Source organism: Zingiber officinale, chromosome 1A (genome assembly GCF_018446385.1).
Source record: "Zingiber officinale cultivar Zhangliang chromosome 1A, Zo_v1.1, whole genome shotgun sequence".
NCBI classification, from domain to species: Eukaryota; Viridiplantae; Streptophyta; class Magnoliopsida; order Zingiberales; family Zingiberaceae; genus Zingiber; species Zingiber officinale.
The window spans coordinates 21,246,347-21,265,861 of NC_055987.1; the positions used below are offsets into that span (position 1 = coordinate 21,246,347).

General features: G+C 42.0%; 1 protein-coding gene across 1 annotated transcript; it reads right to left on the bottom strand.

The window, feature by feature from the left end:
- Positions 1-10,696: 10,696 nt before the first annotated feature.
- On the bottom strand, positions 10,697-13,284 carry LOC122020431 (GDSL esterase/lipase At1g28600-like). Its single transcript, XM_042578360.1, has 5 exons — positions 12,999-13,284; positions 12,699-12,914; positions 12,469-12,617; positions 12,105-12,381; positions 10,697-11,116 (listed from the first exon to the last, which is right to left on the bottom strand). Exons 1-5 carry the CDS (start codon positions 13,198-13,200, stop codon positions 10,887-10,889), a joined length of 1,074 nt encoding a protein of 357 aa, XP_042434294.1. The 5' UTR covers positions 13,201-13,284; the 3' UTR covers positions 10,697-10,886.
- Between the last annotated feature and the right edge of the window lie 6,231 nt (positions 13,285-19,515).

A 19,515-nucleotide genomic window follows, 5' to 3' on the forward strand; every position in this document is an offset into this window, starting at 1 on the left:
ACTGTTAATGATACCAAAGTTGTGTGGTCCACATTCCTCATTAATTTGTTGTCCGGGGTTTTATCCAGTGGGTCTTTCCGTGTTCAAAATTCATTAATTGTGCCAAAGACCTAATATTCTTTAATCACTTTTCATTTAGTTTTTTCAACCGATGATGATTAATAGTCTTTCAGTCTTACGAAAATGTAACTAAACATTTATAAACAAATTCCAATTTCAATTTGATAAAAGCTCACATGTGTTTGTTCATCATGCTAAATAAAATAAATTTAAATACATATATGCTTAACTTATTAACACCTCTTTAATTCTACAATAGCACTGCCAAAAGCAAAAAATAAAAAAATAAATGAAAACGAATAATTAAAGGTGATAATATAATGATATCTTTGAGAACCGTTGCTAACCAAAGTTGCTAACCAACCTCCATGAGTTAGTGATGATTTTTTGCTTCTGTGAGGGCAGCAAGGGAGAAGCAGCAGACCTACCTTTTTTCAGCAAGATGCATGTCTAGATTAGGAGGGTTCGACGCTTGTTCTACTGATTATATTTGGTGATATTGATCAATCAAACAGTCTAGAACATCTCCTACAGCGTGATGGTAAACAATTAGCAGGTGCTTTCCCAAGCAATCAGGTTCGATTGCCACACAAATCATACCTTCAGCGCTCGATATATAATGGGTATTTATCTGAGGATTATATTAAAGTGAATGGATCCATATATAGTGGGTATTTATCTGAGGATTATATTAAAGTGAATGGATCCATGAAGAGATGTTTAGTGATACAAAGTCTGTTGATTATATTAAATATCAAATCATAATTAGTATTCTATGGTATTTATCTGTTTCTTTTTATATTAAATTTATTTTCTTTTATTTATTTATTATGAGTAGATGATCAATCCAGCTTACCTAACCTATTGAATCTAGTGGGTGGAAGCAATCAACTAAAAAATGACAACAATAATTGATAATTAGCCACAGGGCCTAAAGGAATTAAAATAACTCAAGATCACAAGAAGAGGAAGAAAAATGCTTTATAGTTTGCTGGCCTTCGTCCATGGGAGGACTAAGTGTATTGAGTCTTAAAGAACCTAATCTAGCCCAACTAAGCCAATGGTGGTGGCTTCTGCACCGAGTGTTCGGCTGCTTCGATCTTCGGTGGTCTCAAAAGATTGCTTTCCAGAAAAATCATATGGGAGTGTAGTGCTCTCTGTTAGAAGCCAGCCACATGATCATATGTTTCGAAAACATAGCAATGGGTTCGTGGAGAACTGCTTGAATTGGAGTTCATAATCTCCTTTCCCTTTGTCCAAATCAAGGTGTTAAGCTAAGAGCATCCACAATGTATTGTCATTATAATATTCATCATCTCATAAAAAAATATAGGGTCCACTATCACATACTCATTATAACAACATATCTCTTTCACTCAAATCCTTTTAATATTAACACTCATTATTTATGGATCTCACCGTCCACTCACTCATCTTAAAATTATATCATATTAAATAAATATATTTTAAAATATTTAAATAATAATAATAATTTTTTAATAATAATCTTACTTGTAAAAAAATAATTTTATTAATTTTTTAAATAATATTAAAAATTTTACAATTTAAAAAAAAAAGAAAATAAAAAAATTGAGAAAGAGTGTTCAAAGGTGTTCAAATCTTTGAACATCCTTTCTCCTCTCTCTTTTGAGTGGGCATTATAACACTCACTTAAAATGGAAAGATAATGTTAAATGAGTATTATAATGCTCATTTAATATTCCATTGGGATGCTCTAAGACACGAGGCCAGATCCTCTGGTCCAGAATTTTCTGGACCAGAAGAAACCGTATTCATTCATTGGGTGGGTGGACTGGACCCTACTAAACAGGTGGGATCCAGCTCATCCAACCAATGAATGAGCAAGGGATCAAGACTGGTTCAGGGATCCGGGACCAGAGGATCCCTGCCCCTAAGACACCTACATCTCAACCACAACTTTTGGTTTGCATTTTGTGCGACCAATCAGTTGGGTAAAGCTGCATTTTCTGAGGAGTTATCTTTGGACATCACTTGGAGATGGAGCGATAACGGAAAGTTCACTACCAAATCTGTCTATCTGCAGCCTCTTATTTTGGGCAGGTGGGCATAGAGCAAGGTGGATTCCATTCGCAACACCTACAGTGAAAGTTTTGGCTTTGGTTAATCTTTTGGGGGCGAGCAAATCTGTACCAGGAGGAAGTCCAAATTCTGGACTTCAACTGCGACTCATGTGACGACCAGGTAGTGGAAACTTGGCACCAAGTTGCTAAAAGGTGCAGCTAGGTTGGTGGGAAGCTTGGTGGGGTTGGGCATTTGCCCAGTCAACAAAGTGGAGGTTCAACTGATTGGATCTCCGAAAGAAAAAGGTGTAGGTCCGCTAGCGGTTGACTAGAGGGGGTGAATAATCGGTAAAAAAAGAAAAAATAAATCTTTTTAAAAGAAATAAGTATCTGTTTAAAAAAAGAGATATAAAAGAATTATTTGGTTTGTAATAAAGGGATTGCCAATTCAAGAAAATTGAAGTTCACTGAACAATCGTCTCAGGCGGAGAAGGCTCTTATAGTAATTGAAGCACTTAATTACAAACAAAACTAAAAAGAAATCATTTACAAATGTTGTTCTGAGCTACTGAGACTAGTGTTGTATTTAAACCTTGGTCGAGACACCTAGAAGGATTCCAGATGTCTGGAGGAGGATAAACTTTTATCCTCGTAACAACGGAACGCGTCGCGTCGTGTTTGGATGAAGTTCCTGGTTCGGGCGCTCGGACCGATAGTTGACTTTTGATCCTAGTCTTCCGTTCTGGTTCCGTTAGCATTGGTCCGGGTCTTCTGCTCCGGTTCCACATTCTTGAGTGATTTCGATCATCCGGAATAGGACTCACTCAAACATATTTTCTGGCCTTCGAGTAGTTTTCCGCTCAGACTTCTCATCCTTCGGAAACGACGCGCACCTCCTCGTCCGTCAGCGTACTGTTCCGCAGCGCCTCGTCTCTCGTGTTGGTGCAACATCCCTCAGGTCAAGGTTGACCTAGTTGACCAAGCTTGAGTCTTGGTTTGGGTTTCAATGTTTGACAATGCAAGGTTGATTGAAGAAGAGTCAAGTAGGTCAAGGATGACCGGATACTTGACTGGGAAGTCCTAACTGGGATGTTAGGCAGAAGGAAAGACCTAGTGAGTGAAGCTAGGCAGGAGGAAAATCCTGGTGAGTGAAGCCAGGTGAAAGACCTAGTGAGTGAAGCTAGGCAGAAGGAAAATCCTCGTGAGTGAAGCCAGGTGAAAGACCTAGTGAGTGAAGCTAGGCAATTGGGAAGTCCTAGTGAGTGAAGCTAGGCAGGAGGGAAATCCTGGTGAGTGAAGCCAGGTGAAAGACATAGTGAGTGAAGCTAGGCAATTGGGAAAGTCCTAATGAGTGAAGCCAGGCAAGAGAAATCCAGATGGGTCAAGGTTGACCAGACATCTGGTGAGAGTCCAAGTAGGTCAAAGGGATTGACTGGATACTTGGCACGAGGAAGGGAAGTCCAAGTAGGTCAAGGGAGTGACCGGATACTTAGCATGAAGAGAAAAGTCCAAGTAGGTGAAGGGAGTGACCGGATACTTGGCACAAAGAGAAAAGTCCAAGTGGGTCAAAGGGATTGACCGGACACTTGGTGGGAAGTCCTAGCAGGTCAAAGGAGTGATCAGATGCTAGGCATGATGTACCAATAGGTCAAGGTTGACCGGATGTTGGTTTGAGAGGCTTAGGACTTGGTTTTGAGCAAAAACCAAGAGCTGTTGGATCGATCCAATCAGAGCCTCGGATCGATCGGTGGATCGATCAGAGGTCCCAATCGATCGCTGGATCGATTGAGACGTATGCGCGCTATTGGATCGATCCATGGATCGATCCGAGCTACAGAGGCGCTCTAGATCGATCCGTGGATCGATCCAAAGCCTCCCAATCGATTGGGAATAATCAAATCGATCGGGATCCGACCGTTGCGTCGTATTTGAGGTGCAGGCGGCATCTCTTCACCGATTCATTTCAGATCTTCACCAGATCCTCCACAGCTCTTCTCAAGCTCGAGATCGCCAGTTCTTGAAGGTTCTTGGAGGCTCTTCCAAGTCAAGAGGCGGATCAAAGCAAGAAGAAGAAACTAGGGTTAGGGTTTGTGCACTCATTGTAAGCTTGTAAGCTTGTATTTCTTTACTACCCTTTCTTCTTCTTGTATTGAGTCTTGTAGGGCTTCTCCGCCTTTGGTAGTTACCATAAAGGAGAGTTTTATTAGTGGAGGGTGTGTGTGTTGGTGTGGATCCTTGGACTAGTCACCTCTTGTGAGGTGGATACCAAGTAAACCAAACACGGTTGTGTGATTTGTTTCTGTATTTTCCGCTGCACATTTTTGAAGAAACAAGCAACGCCAAACACCGGGCACGTGACGAGCTATTCACCCCCCCTCTAGCTACTTTTCGGTCCTAACAAGTGGTATCAGAGCGAGGCCGCTCTTCACCGGAATCATCGCCGGAAGGGTCAAGCATAACAAGAAGAGCTAGAGGGTGAAGAAGTTGAAGCAAAATTGTCAAAGTCAAAGAAATTCAAAAGCTCAATTTCTACAATGGAATTCCGAGATGGGCTCGGATTCGACACGAGGGTGGCTCCACCAAACACTTCCACGAGCTTCGATTCTTGGAAATCAAGAATCGAAAATTTTCTTATGATGGAGATAGAGCAATGATTTGCTCTTATGGAAGGCTTCAAGACTCCAACAAACTCAAAGGGCAAAGTTCTCAAGAGGAGCAAGTGGAGCCAAGAGCAAGTCCAAAGGTGCGAGGCCAATGACAAAGTGACCAAGCTTTTGGTCAATTTATTGCCAAGCACCATCCTTTGCAAAATTGGAGAAGTTGAAGATGCAAAGGAATTATGAAGTAAATTGGCCAAGCTTCATGAAGAGATCCCCTCAACTGTACCTAACCAAGAAGAATCCAAAGAGGGTGACTCATTGGAGCAAGATCAAGAGGAGGACTCCAAAGTTGAGAGATGCTCAACTTGCGAAGAAGAGGAAATCCAAGAAGCTTCATCCTCAAGGGAATGCATCGAAGGGAACAAGGAGGGAGCATATTCCTTGTTTCATATTCAAGATGATGAAGCCTCCACCTCTAGGATTGAGGGGGAGCGATCCTTGGTGACGCCGGATCAAGAAGAAGGAGAAGCCTCTACATCCGGGTCAAGAGACGAAGAGGAGGAAGAAGATTCTACCTCCACAAGTCAAGAAAAATCAAATGGAGGGGAATCAAGGTCCAATCAAGAGGAAGCTTCCACCTCCGGATCCAAAGGAAAAGATGCCACCCCTACAAGCAAAGGTATAAATATTTCAATTAATAATAAAAAATCATATTATATGCTTTGAATGTAGGGAACATGGGCACTACAAGAGCAAGTGTCCTAAATTGGCCAAGAAGAAGGGCCAAGTGGCACAAAAGGGCAAGATGAAGCCCAAGGAGACCATCCCCGGAACAAAGAAGAGCAAGGAGCACATTGTGTGTTTCTCTTGCAATCAAAAGGGGCATTACCGGAGTCAATGCCCTAAGGGGAAGAAGATGGTCAAGGCTCAAGGAGGAAGCTCAAGTCAAGGGGGAGCCTCTAAGGTAAAAAGGAAGGTAACTTTTATTGAGCCTACCCCTTTAAATTATGGTAAAAAGCATGATAGTTCTAACTTATATCATTTTAATGCTATTTACCATGAAAATAGGAAGCATGATAGCGTTAAGGAAAAACATATAGCTTTTCATGCTAAAACCACCACACCTAGAGCTAGGAATGTAGGTAAAAGTCTAGGCAAAAACTCTAAGGATTTTAGCTACAAGCCTAAAAATAAAAATGCTCATAAATTTAATGGAAAACCAAAGACTAAGGACTTAGTGATAGAAAATCAAGTCTTGAGGTCAAGGCTTGATAAAATGGAAAAGACCCTAAAAAGGATGGAAAATATCCTAAAAGGGCAAAATGAGCATAACCTAGGTCTAGGGGTACAAAAGTCATCCAATGACCATAGAGGTTTGGGATACAAACCCAAAGCCAAAAAGGATGTGCCTAGTTATCATAGGGTTCCATATAGTTATGGAACAAGCCCTAAGTCTAGTGGGCAAGACAAAAATACAAGGGAAGATATCCCTAGAAGTATCTTTGCAACCAAAGTGACTAAGACTTCTAAGAAGTCTAAGAAAGTCACTAACAAGGTCACAAGGGAAGCAATCCCTAGAGTTGACTTAGAAAATGTGACCAAGGCTTCTAAGAAGCCCAACAAGGTCACTAGGAAGGTATCTAGGGAAGTTATCCCTAGTGAGTACCTAGAGCATCCAAGGAGCACCAATAGGTGTTGGGTTCCTAGCATCACCCCATAGATGGGTTAGAGAGTGTCAACTCCGATTAGAAGGGTAGTTAACCCAACTTTGAGGAAATTGACACTCAAGGAGCATTTTCAAGGTTTTGTTAACCTTTGAAAATGAAATGAAATTATTATTTACTCCTTGAAAGAGTAAAATGTGCCTAATGGTTAAAAAATTGATTTTTTCTTAAAATGGCATAAATTGGGAAAACCTAGAGAAATACCAAGTTGGGATTTTGGTATTCTCTTAAAAATTTAAGGCAATTCGGGCCCTGATTTATGTGATTACTCTTGAGGAAAAATGGAATATGCCAACATTTGAGGATATGTTTAATTTTTAAGTGGCATAAACAAATCAAGAGAAATATAAATGTCAATTTAGGTTTTGGTATTTCTTTGAAGCATTTAGGGCAATCTAGGTTTAACGTTTTAAGTTAAAACAAGTGGTATATTTTGAGTTAGCTAAGTGGTTAAGGATACTTAGAAAGGTAATCTAGGTATATTTTATTTATGCTAAACCTTGCCATGATTGTTTGCCCATTATATGCCATGACATCATGTTATATATTTTTTTTTCATGTTTTATTATGAAAAATCCAAAAATACCATGTCATGACATTCATACATCATGTAGTTATAGGAATCTTTCTTTTGAAAGCTATTTCATTTTGATGTATGCCATAACATTATCATGCATTGTGTTTAATTCCTTAAAAGCAAGGACAAATGGCATTTATCAATAAGTGTTTTCAACAAGTGTTGTCAACAAGTGGTATTAACAAGTAACATCCTAAGTGGATGTTCAATATCCACAAAATGCCTAAATAGATATGCATGATCCCTAGATTAGGGCAAAACCAAAATTTACATCTCACAAAGACCTATAAGATGACTTGTATGTGTTTTGTGCACAATAGATACAAGTGAGATGTTAGGATGATGAACAAAACTCAACATGTTGATTTAGTGCATTTTTTTGAGTTTTAAGTTCATCAAAACACATAGTTATGTGTTTTTCCATCATTGAGAAAGCTAATGTACAAGTCATGTGCATTAAGCCCAAAGAACATGGTGGGATATTGGTTGTGAAATTTTTTTTTTTTAAATGATTTTGGAAAACCTTGGTGAAGGCTATCTTTTGATAGTAATCACCATTGAATAGTTAGACACAAACTTGAAGAAAACACTAAAGTTTTTGCAAGTTCTCAAGTTTGTGTCAATCTTTGAAAATATGATGTATTTTCATAGAAAACTATTTTTTCATGATAAATTATACCCTAAATAATGTCTACACAAATTTTTACGATTTTTGAAATTTTGCAGAATTTTCTAGGGGTTTCTGAAATTGGCTTAAATTGAATTTCCAATAGCAATCGTGGGCTCGATTGGGTGCCTTGATCGGTCAGATCGATCAGGTAACGCCGGACGATGACAAGCCGAATCGATTCAGAACGATTCATGCAACCTCGATCGAATCACCGCGATCGAAATCGAGAGGGATTCTCATAGTCGGTGGATCCGACCCAACCCATCGATGTTGGAAGAATTTTGAGCTGGGAAGGTCCGATTTCATCTTTGAACCTATTTTAGTCTAGGTAACCATTCCAAACCCACGAAAATACATTTGTATACATAAAAGGGTGTTTTCAAGGATTGGTTAAGGAAGGTTAAGTTGAAGTTTAGGTTGAGGTTTGTTTCAAATTTTGAATATTTGAGCCTCAAAACTTCTAAAATTGGGTTTCCTAAAGTTTTAGGGATTCCAAGTCATTGTTGGTGCAATGACAGAAGTTACCACCATGTCTTTAGGGGGAGGGACTCTTTAAAGACATGAATATTTTTTAAACCTGGAAGATGGTTAACCTTCCGTTAAGAACATGCTCAAGGATGAGCGTTTGAACTTTAATGGGGAGTGGATATCCTCATTGTTCAAGTGGTTTCAAGTGGATAATGCTCAAGGATGGGCATTTGCCTACATTGGGGGAGAATGTAGGGTTAAGGATAATAAAGGGTATGAGAACTTCATTATCGTGTTGATCACAACGAGTGAAGTTGTGAACAACGATGAACAACTCTTCAGGGGGAGAGTTTTCAACAAGTGAATTTGTTGATGTGTGCCCAAGAATGGGGCATGGTTTGATGTGTGCCAATAGGGGGAGAATGAAAGGGAGTAAGTTAGGCTTTTATCACCTAGAGGGAGTTTGCCCTCTTAGGGGGAGAATGAAGGGCTTAACTTATGTATTCATTACCTAGTGGCATGAAGAAGGTTTAGGCTATAGGATTAGCCTAACTTACATGTGGTATTGTAAGTGATAGTGTTGGTATTGTCAAACATCAAAAAGGGGGAGATTGTTGGTGCAACATCCCTCAGGTCAAGGTTGACCTAGTTGACCAAGCTTGAGTCTTGGTTTGGGTTTCGATGTTTGACAATGCAAGGTTGATTGAAGAAGAGTCAAGTAGGTCAAGGATGACCGGATACTTGACTGGGAAGTCCTAACTGGGATGTTAGGCAGAAGGAAAGACCTAGTGAGTGAAGCTAGGCAGGAGGAAAATCCTGGTGAGTGAAGTCAGGTGAAAGACCTAGTGAGTGAAGCTAGGCAGGAGGAAAATCCTGGTGAGTGAAGCCAGGTGAAAGACCTAGTGAGTGAAGCTAGGCAATTGGGAAGTCCTAGTGAGTGAAGCTAGGCAGGAGGAAAATCCTGGTGAGTGAAGCCAGGTGAAAGACCTAGTGAGTGAAGCTAGGCAATTGGGAAAGTCCTGGTGAGTGAAGCCAGGCAAGAGAAATCCAGATGGGTCGAGGTTGACCAGACATCTGGTGAGAGTCAAGTAGGTCAAAGGGATTGACCGGATACTTGGCACGAAGAGAAAAGTCCAAGTGGGTCAAGGGAGGATACTTGGCATGAAGAGAAAAGTCCAAGTAGGTCAAGGGAGTGACCGATACTACAAAGAGAAAAGTCCAAGTGGGTCAAAGGGATTGACCCGGACACTTGGTGGGAAGTCCTAGCAGGTCAAAGGAGTGACCGGATGCTGGGCATGATGTACCAATAGGTCGAGGTTGACCGGATGTTGGTTGAGAGACTTAGGACTTGGTTTGGGCAAAAACCAAGTGGATCGATCTGATCGATTCAGAGATCTGGATCGATCGGTGGATCGATCCGGATGCCTTCCTCGATAGAGAGCCTCGGATCGATCGTGGATCGATCAGAGGTCCCAATCGATCGTGGATCGATTGGGAGTCTTCAGCGCGATAGAGCGCGGATCGATCCATGGATCGATCCAGCGTTTTCGCGCGAGTTCTAGATCGATCCGTGGATCGATCCAAAGCCTCCCCGATCGATTGGGAATAATCGAATCGATCGGGATCCGACCGTTGCGTCGTATTTGAGCCGCAGGCGAGCATTGTCTTCGGCATCTCTTCACCGATTCATTTCAGATCTTCACCAGCTCCTCCACAGCTCTTCTCAAGCTCGAGATCGCCAGTTCTTGAAGGTTCTTGGAGGCTCTTCCAAGTCAAGAGGCGGATCAAAGCAAGAAGAAGAAACTAGGGTTAGGGTTTGTGCACTCATTGTAAGCTTGTATTTCTTTACTACCCTTTCTTCTTCTTGTATTGAGTCTTGTAGGGCTTCTCCGCCTTTGGTAGTTACCATAAAGGAGAGTTTTATTAGTGGAGGTTGTGTGTGTTGGTGTGGATCCTTGGACTAGTCACCTGTTGTGAGGTGGATACCAAGTAAACCAACCGTGTTAGCGTTGTGTGGTTTGTTTCTGTATTTTCCGTTGCACATCTTTGAAGAAACAAGCAACGCCGAACACCGGGCACGCGACGAGCTATTCACCCCCCTCTAGTTACTTTTCGGTCCTAACATCTCAGATGCACCAAGCCCATCAGCTCTTTCTCGTGTCGTTTTTCTTGCTAGCTATGTCTTTCGCTCGACTTATTGTGCTCCTAAGTTCCTGCACACTTAGACACAAAGGTTAAATACTAACAGAACCTAACCTGACTTACTTGATCACATCAAAATTATTTTATGATACTCACCAAAACTTATGCTATTAATACAGTTTGTCAAACTTGGTGTTATTTAGTTCAGTTTTTAATTCTCAGCTTGTTGATACATGATCCATGTTAAGACACCAGCTGGCGATCCTCAACCTCTGAATATGCGGAATATCATTTATAGCTCAACCAAACTATTTGGAACTAATTGGCAGGTTGCAGCTGTAGCTAATGTTTGTTCAACCACTCAAATCGTACGTTTATAAAGAAAACAGAAGAGAATAAATTGAAGCAATTAATAATGGAATTTCAATTTGCTTTCTTATCATCATCAATAATTGTCACACAAGCATATGTGGTCATCAATTGTACAACTCGGAGGTTTAACACAGTAAAAAATCAATTGAGCTGGATAAATTTTGCTCATGAAGCTCGAACCAGTAATCTCTTCGTGCTCGTGTTCATTTGATAGATTTGCCTAGTATTGGTTTAGCTGGAGGAGCTCAAAATTGGAGGGTTGACGTAGGGGCCATTGAGCCAACCCTGGGCGATGATCCGGTGAGCGGCCTCAGTCATGTGAATCCCATCCCAGCTCACATGAGCCGATATGTCGGCGCACACACTCGAACCATTTTGGTCGCACTTGGCGTGCAGATTGAAGTTGTAGTTACCCATCCCGGGAGCTCCGCAGCATGTCTTCAAGGCTCCAGCTTTAAAACCTGTGGAGTTCAAAGTGTTTGGAGGCAAAGTTGATTCTCAGAGCAAAAGAAAAGAAACGAAGGAAAAAAAACCAACAAGTGCTGCTGATTAGTAAAACATGTACATCCTGTCTAGATGCCTTTTGTAATAATAGAATACTTTTCTACTCAATGAATCATATGCCTGCTATGAAAGCAGTGCCCACCCATACAATATGGCATCCATTTCCCAATGAAAAGAACAGCCATTCAGACAGGGATAGGGCCTAGTGGACCTCATCCGTACCCTACATTAAAAACCGTATTCTTTATACCTACAGGCGGAGCCAACAAGATCAAGATACTGAAAACTGGCTGAGGCTCAATAATACCACCGCTGCCTCTATTATTAATTAATTCCAACTGGTCGAAATTATTTCGAAAGACCACATGCAATCTGTTCATGCAATAATAAAAAAAGAGTAGCAATCATTCCATGATCCTCCCACAAGCAGTAGATCAAACACGTTGTATATCATCTCACGAATTGCTGAGCAACTTAAACCGAATGGGCCGGGCGGAGCTGGCGAGAAAAAGACAAAAGGGGTGCACGTTGTTGCTGATTAGGTGGACTGTCACATGCCAAGAACTGGACGCACGGCTTTACCAATTCCGTCGTCAAATGGCAAACCTTCAATTTGCCTCCGTCAGAGCCGTCAGTCTTTCTCCCAATAAACTCAATTCGGTGTACGGGTTTTATGAACACTAGTGGGCGGCATTGGAACGTGGCTATGGCAAATCGCCAAATCGCCAAACTGGAATGGTTCAAACGCCGTCAATTTCTTTGTTTTCTCTTTTATGGAGGATGGCGTGCGATCGAACATTTTACAGGCATCGGACGGCACGTAGCATGGCGCAAGTAATCGATATCATGATCAATCGGAATGATAATTGTGCAATCAGCAGAGTGTCATGGTGAGATGATTACTGCATTGTACTTGCCGGAGGAGAGATGGACCAGGGTACTCACCGTATTTGAGAGGATCTATCGCGAAGTCGAAGAGCTGGGCGTAGAAGTCGGCGTATCGAATCGAGACGGACGGGTACTTCTTCCGGAGCCGGTCGAGATGCCGCCGGAGCACTGCGTTGTGGTACCAGGACAGAGAGTTGAACTTCCTCAGACATCCGGTCCTGTGGCCATACTCCGTCGGGTCTTTGGCCTTGTAGAGAGTGAGGTAGAGAGGGAAGCAACCCACCGGTAGCACAGAAGGAACGATGATATCGACTGCGCCGAGGCCGATCAATCTCTGAAGGAGTCGGTTATCATAATCAATTCCACCACAGGGAGCTTTAGATCCATCAATTCCAGCTAAAACTTAATTTTTTTTTTTTACCTCGATGCCCTCTGCGACAGCTTTGGTGACATAGGGCGTGAAGGAACTCACTTTAGTTATCGCCCACCCGCCGAAGATCCCGGTGTTGTAGTCGTTCCCTCCGAACTCGCCGACGACCAGAAGAGACTTGCTCAAGAAATCCTTGCAATCTGCAGAGTATAGCAGGAATCAGAACAGAGAGTTCGAAGCTATAACAATTTGGGGATGAGGACAAGGAACCAAATAGCAACCTTGGGGCGAGCCGCATATGGAAGGAAGCAACTTCTCGAACCGATCCACCTGCTCGTGAACCGAAGCATTCACCCAAAGCCCCTTGCTGAGGCCGCGCTTGTGGTAGAAGTCGAAGGGAAGGGCCGGGGCGGCGATGAAAGCGAAGTTTGCGCCCTGGTTGAAACTTGCGTTCTTGGCAGTATTGGGCGGTAGATGCGGCAGCCCGATTCCCTCAGCTTCAGAACCGAATAAACCGCAGCACCTCATAAGCACGCAAATCGAAAGAGACGAGAATAAAAGGCAAGACTTTCAGTTTTTACCAATGAAATCGATGACGAGGCGGCCGTCGGAGCAGCGGCCGGTGTGGTGGCCGAAGTAGGTCATGCCATAGGGGAGGCCAGCGATGACGACGTTGCCGGTGTCGGAGAGGGAGTCCCCGAAGTTGAACAGGGCATTGTAGCGCTGGGAGGAGGCGAGGTGGGAGGAGCAGACGAGGAAAAGGAGGAAGAAGGGGACCTTCATCGCTGCGTTGACCGTTCTCTTCCGCCTCCTCTCTCTCGCTCTCTATCCGTCCCCTTTGCCACATGATAGAGAGCTGGACCTTGTCTTTTATATATTTTTTGCCTCATTTCTTTTGTCCGCAGTAATTCTCTAGCGTCTCCTCCATTAATGTCTACCAACTCCACCCCTACGAGCTCGTGAAGTCTCGATGCTGATGTAATGCTTGATGGGTTGGCTCCACCTAACCGCCAGAACCCGGTTAGCTCGAGATTAAACCTACTACATAGGTTGCCTAACAATTGAGACCCGGTTGCTCCCCATGATAGAAATTTGACCAAGCCATCTTTTCCGCGTCAAATCAATCTTAGATAGATATTTTACAAGAGAGAAATTAGCTCACGCAATCCTCAAATATTATATCTTTCTCTGAATTTGACGGGTAAACCGTCCTAGAGCATCGATCGATTGTGAAATTTCTAATAAACTTCTAAAATGAGGAAAAAGTTTAACTGCTGCTTACAAACGCATTCATAAAGTGGGACACGTCAAATACTTATTTGTTTGCTTGTTCTATTCTCCAACTAAGGGAGTTAATTATTTCGTAATCATCCAATAATTATCAAGTAAATTACTGATTTGGGACTCGAATGCAATGACAGGACAAAGGACAGATGGACCAATGAGCAGAGATGCCATTAATGGTTGTTGAGATGACACGTTTAAGAGGAACAGCGACTAGGTGATGCAACTAGACAGGAGATATTATGGGCTTGGATTGGTTCTTGAAGGCTTCAGTGTTATGAAATATGCAATATACTCAGACAGTTTATTTTTACAAAGTTGTTTGATAAATTTAACTTAATGGAGACCTGTTTTTAAGAAATATTTATGAAGATAGTTTGAGATATGATCGAGTAAAGAATGAGTAGTGATATTAAAAATTAGTCACGTTTGCTTGAGTTGTATAATGAATCATGAAGCTATAAAATTTAGTAGAAAAGATACTATTAGCTCGATTATAATATTGCGGAGCTGATTCAACGTCAAACACTTCAGATTGTCAACTTTCGGGCCAGTTGTATCTGAACATTTGATAAAATGAAAGCTATGCATGTTCATCGTTCTTGAAAACTTTCAGCCGAAATAAATAATAATGAGAGCATACTCGGAAACTAATGGAATTCTTTTACTATCACTCTCGAAGTAAGAAAATATAGGATTGGTAAAGAGAAATCATACGATTTGTCAAAACGAATATCCGATAATTAAAAAAAATATATCACATAATTATTTAGACTTTCTGTTTAGCCTCCACTGAACAGCCACACAGACAAACAGTTTGCACATTTTTGCACGTTGCATCTAGAAGAGAGTAGAGTAAAATAATGAGTGAGAAGATACGGACTTCTCTTATTTATGACTAGATTTGGACCATCCTGAAAAATCAAAAGATAGAAACCTGCTACGCATTGTGATAGACTAGGCAATCATACCACTTCCAACCTGTCAGATTCTCTCTGATATTTGTTCAATCGGTAAATCAAGCGCACAACGACCCTCAAATCTTATCTCACGAAATTTTATCTTAATAAATTATTATTATTATTATTTAAATAAATTTTATTTTATTATTATTAATTAATGCTTTATATTTATTTTTATTTATCTCACTAAATGATCATTTGTAATATTATTTATATTTAAATAAATTTTATTTTATTATATTATTAAATTTTATTTATCTTTCTTTTCTTTATTTAATAGATATATTTATCATAATTTTATTAGAACATTTATAAGTTATTTAAATACATGATTATATTATCTTAAACATTTTTTCTAAAGTTTTCTCTCAATAGGCAATATAAGGATCCCATGTTAATTTTAATTTGATCAACCGGATTAAGATAGACTCTGTATATTTGATGTCTTGTGTCTGAGTATGCAGGGACTTAGGAACACAAGAAATCGAGCAGAAGACGTAGCAAGCGAGAAGAATGACACGAGAAGCGAGTCAACTGGCTCGGTACATCTGAGAGACGAGGAACTGTGAAAAAGTATACATGTGGAGCAAGAAGGACGACACAATACATCCGAAGGACGAAAAGCTAGGGAGGAAGCTTGCTCGAGGAGCAGACTGGAGTTGAGTTCGAGTAAGCTCAACTCTGGACGACCGGAGCATCACTTAAGCGAGCGCGAGGAAAAAAAATGGTTAATACTGAAATTGACTATTCAGATGAACCGTGTTAGAGGCGTCTCGAATGTTTAGTTGTGTTCTACTGTAAAAAGGACTGGAGGATCCTCCAGTAGACTGAAGGCGCTTTAGATGAATAGTAGTCAAGGTGCCTCAAATTGATCATAGGCGTCTCCAATAAACAATAGCCGTTAGGCTACCATTGCGATGAGGATAACGTTTTATCCACTTAAAGGCGCCTTGGATGGTTTTGGAGGCACCTCCAATATCACATCAGCAACAATAACTTTTTCTTGGAATGTTATAAATAGCACCATGGAGTTAGGAGTTCAAAGACACACCTTGTACTCATTTTTTTCATGTTTTTCTTGAACTCTTAACTATTGTAAGAGACTTCTTCACCTTCGACTTAGTTGAAAAAGAAATTTTTACTAGTGAGCTTTTATTGACTTGGATTAACAACCACCTATGTTGTAATCAAGTAAAACTTCTGTGTCTTTCACTTAGTCCCTTATTATTTTATATATTTCTTTTATTTCATTTAATAGTGTGTCCTTGCTAGATTAGAAAGCAAAAGAATTGCATTTTAATTTTCAGATCGTCTATTCACCCCTTCTAGCCGATCCACCCGTTTCAATAGGTACAACTCTAACTTTTTTCTCTAATATTTTTATTGTTTATCATGTCCATCCTAGCATATGTACACATCCATCTTAACATATCAGGTTTAACCACTAAAAATAGGGCAGCCCGGTGCACGAAGCTCTCGGCATACGGGGTACCGGGAAAGGATCCATTATATGTAGTCTTACCTTGTTTTTTGTAAGAAGTTGTTTCCAGGATTCGAATCTGTGACCTTTTGGTCACAAAACAACAACTTTACCGTTGCACCTAACTACTATTTTGTAAAATTTTCTTTTAGGTCTTAGAGGTACTTTACAATTATAAAGAACACTTGACGCTCTTTTTTCCATTTCAATAATCCTGTTTATATTCTATATAAGACATCTCTCTCTCCTTTTAAATAATGATCATAAATACTTAAAACTCTCAGTTATAGATAATTTGTCATCTCATATCTTAACAATTATCTAATTATATATAATATTATTAATCTTAAATTCTATATATTCTGTCTTTACTATTAATTTTAAAACTTTTCACTTCTAGCATTTCCCGCTGATACAGTGAATAAAGGGGGGGCCCGATAAGGCCAGGCAATCATAAGTCAAGGGGACGTGGCAGTCAAAAGTCAAGGAGACATGGCAATCAGAAGTCAAGGGGACGTGGCAGTTAAGGATAGTCCAAAGTCAAGGGGATGTGGCGGTCGGAAGTCAAAGGGCAGAAGCCAAAGGGATGTGACAGTCAGCAGTTAGGAGGGGAAGGAAGGAGTTAGACCGCCTAACGTCATCAGCCGTATAATTCCCGGTTAGGTACAAATAGATCAGGGTTCCAAATCTGAGACATAAGAAGTATCCTGGAGTAATGTCTGACCTGCCCCGACTGGTCGGGTTTCCTCAGCTTGGGTCGTATAGCCAGGCCTGGTACTTTCAATAAGACAACTCCTGATCGGCCCTTTAGTGATCCAAGCATGGAAGATGGGACTCTCGCCACAGCTCGTCTCCCTTATCAAGACCCGAGTCAGTTGGCATACCCGAACGGTCATCCTGAGCTATCTGTAGCTAAACACAGGTAGGACAGAAAGCGCTAAGTGATAAACAATGTCAGGGAATCGTAACCGCCTATCAAAGAATAACTATCATCAGCTAAGGAATATTCCAGTGGTCAGTCATTCCTTGAGGATGGAACATTCTTTCAACCAACAAGAGGGCACCACTTGCCCTCCATCACCCGACATGCCCTGACACCCGACATTCTCTGACATCAATCAGGCTCTAGAGGTATGCATTGCTATATAAAAAGAGTGGTCCTCTCCCTTGAGTAGGTATGCACATATACACACTCGTCTTCTACAATTCTTTTTCCTTCGTACACTATTCTTCTTGGGAAAAAAATACCTGACTTGAGCATCGAAGGGCCTGCGCCGGGGACTTTTCCCCTGGTTTCTGGTCTCTAACGTTCCGTGTGCTTGTCTGAGTATGCGCAGAGCCTAAGTACCACCAGTTTTGTCATTGCCGTCCTTGAGCTCCACGTGGGGGTTCGTCTTCTCGGTGCACGAACGCTAGGTGTGCCCAAGTCGCCTCTCCATCAACACTAGCACCATCTCAGTCATTCTTCATTTGACTCAGATTCTGGACAAGATCAATTTGACGCCATATGTAGGAATCTCCTTCACCTGTTCTGGAGCGTAACGATGGAGGATATCGGAAAGATCAACATCACCATGATAACAGGAGAGTACGAACTGTTCAAGGAGGCCAAAAGGCAAGCGACTTCTAAAAAACACACCACTGCTTCACATCCGCATAAGATGCCTGCAGTTTCAAAGGACCAGACCCACGTTTCCAACAGGGGGTCTAATAGGAAACAACCCGAGACTTTTCCCCAAGCCTTTTATCGAGAGCCTTGCCAGGACTATTATAACAAGGGCTCGGACTATTATAACAAGAAAGAGTAGCACCAGGCCTCCACGACCGAGAGTTCCCCGCCCAGAGATCCGAAGAAGGGGAAAACTATATTCCTCTGGAAGGAGCCGAGGGAGATGCCTAAGGAGCAAGTGCCCTTCTCTCTAGGGTGGTGAAGCTACCGAAGAGGTACAAGCCCTCAACTATTGGAGAATACGATGACAACAAGGACCTAGAGGATCATCTATGAAAATTTTAGAATGCTGTGTTACTGCACCAATATAGCGACGACATTAAGTGCCAAGTGTTCTTAGACACTCTATCTAGCTCGGTATAAAAGTGGTTCGATGGATTGCCGAATTGATCCATCACCTACTTTTAGGACATCAAGAACGCTTTCTTGCATCATTTCGCCAGTAGCAGGAAGTATCAGAAAACAAACCACTGTCTCTTCACCCTCAAGCAAGGGTCTACGGAACCCTTGAGAAGCTATCAAATGCTTCAACCAGGTAGCTCAGGACGTCCCGTCTGCTACCTCAAAGATCATGATGAGCGTCTTCTCCCACAGTCTGGTGGAGGGGGAGTTCTTCTGAGCACTCATCCGGGAGCCAGTAAATAATTTTGATGAGATGATGGGGAAGGCAACCATCTACATCAATGTAGAAGAAGCCTAGGTAGCTCGGCGGAAAGCAGACAAGGTGCCTACTCCTACCAACAAATCAGATAAAAGATCGCCCCAACCTCTAGCTCGACCCTTTCCCCTCTCCAAGGACGCCCGACTAGGATATGCACCCGGTCAGGAATCCAGGGAGGCGCAACGATTCAAATCTATCCAATCCTCCATACCTGGTCAGTGAGGGCCCTATTATTGCACCTACCATAGGTCTCACACCCATTCCACGGGAGACTGCGTTCAGTTCGATCGTGCCTAAGCTTCAGAAGCTGCTGGCCAACCAGCCTACTGCAGTAGGGCAATCAAATAAATCCCTGCCTGAGAGCGGAGGTCAGGGGACTCAGCGGCCAGGCCAGGACAAGGAGCAAATGGAATCCCCAGAGGAAGAGAATATGGGAAATGTCGCTATCTGGGAGATCGGGATAATCTTCGGAGGGTTCACTGATGGAGACTCCACCAGAGCCCGAAAGTCCCATGAGTGCCGCTTGGAGATACATGTAGTAGGATGCAGCCGGGAACAAGCTGCAGGGTATGTCATCAGCTTCAGGCCCAAGACCTGGAGGGAGTGGAGCTCCCTCATGATGATGCCCTCATAATCAAAGCCGTCATCGTCAACAGTTGCATGGCCAGGGGTTTCGTTGACACCGGAATCTTTGTCAACGTGATGTTCAAGAATGAATTTGAGGGCATGCAGATTGACGTTAGTGAGCTCCAACCCGTAGCCACTTCCTTGTACAGGTTCACTGACAATGAGGTAAGACCAATGGGTCAAATTAAGCTAGCCATATCTTTGGGTAGCGAACCATTGGTGAGGACGCGGAGGAGCACTTTCATCGTAGTGGATTCTCCATCCTCTTACAACGTCATCCTAGGAAAACCAGCATTACACGAGTTCCGAGTGGCAGTCTCCACCTTCGATTAGAAGATTAAATTCTATGTGGGAG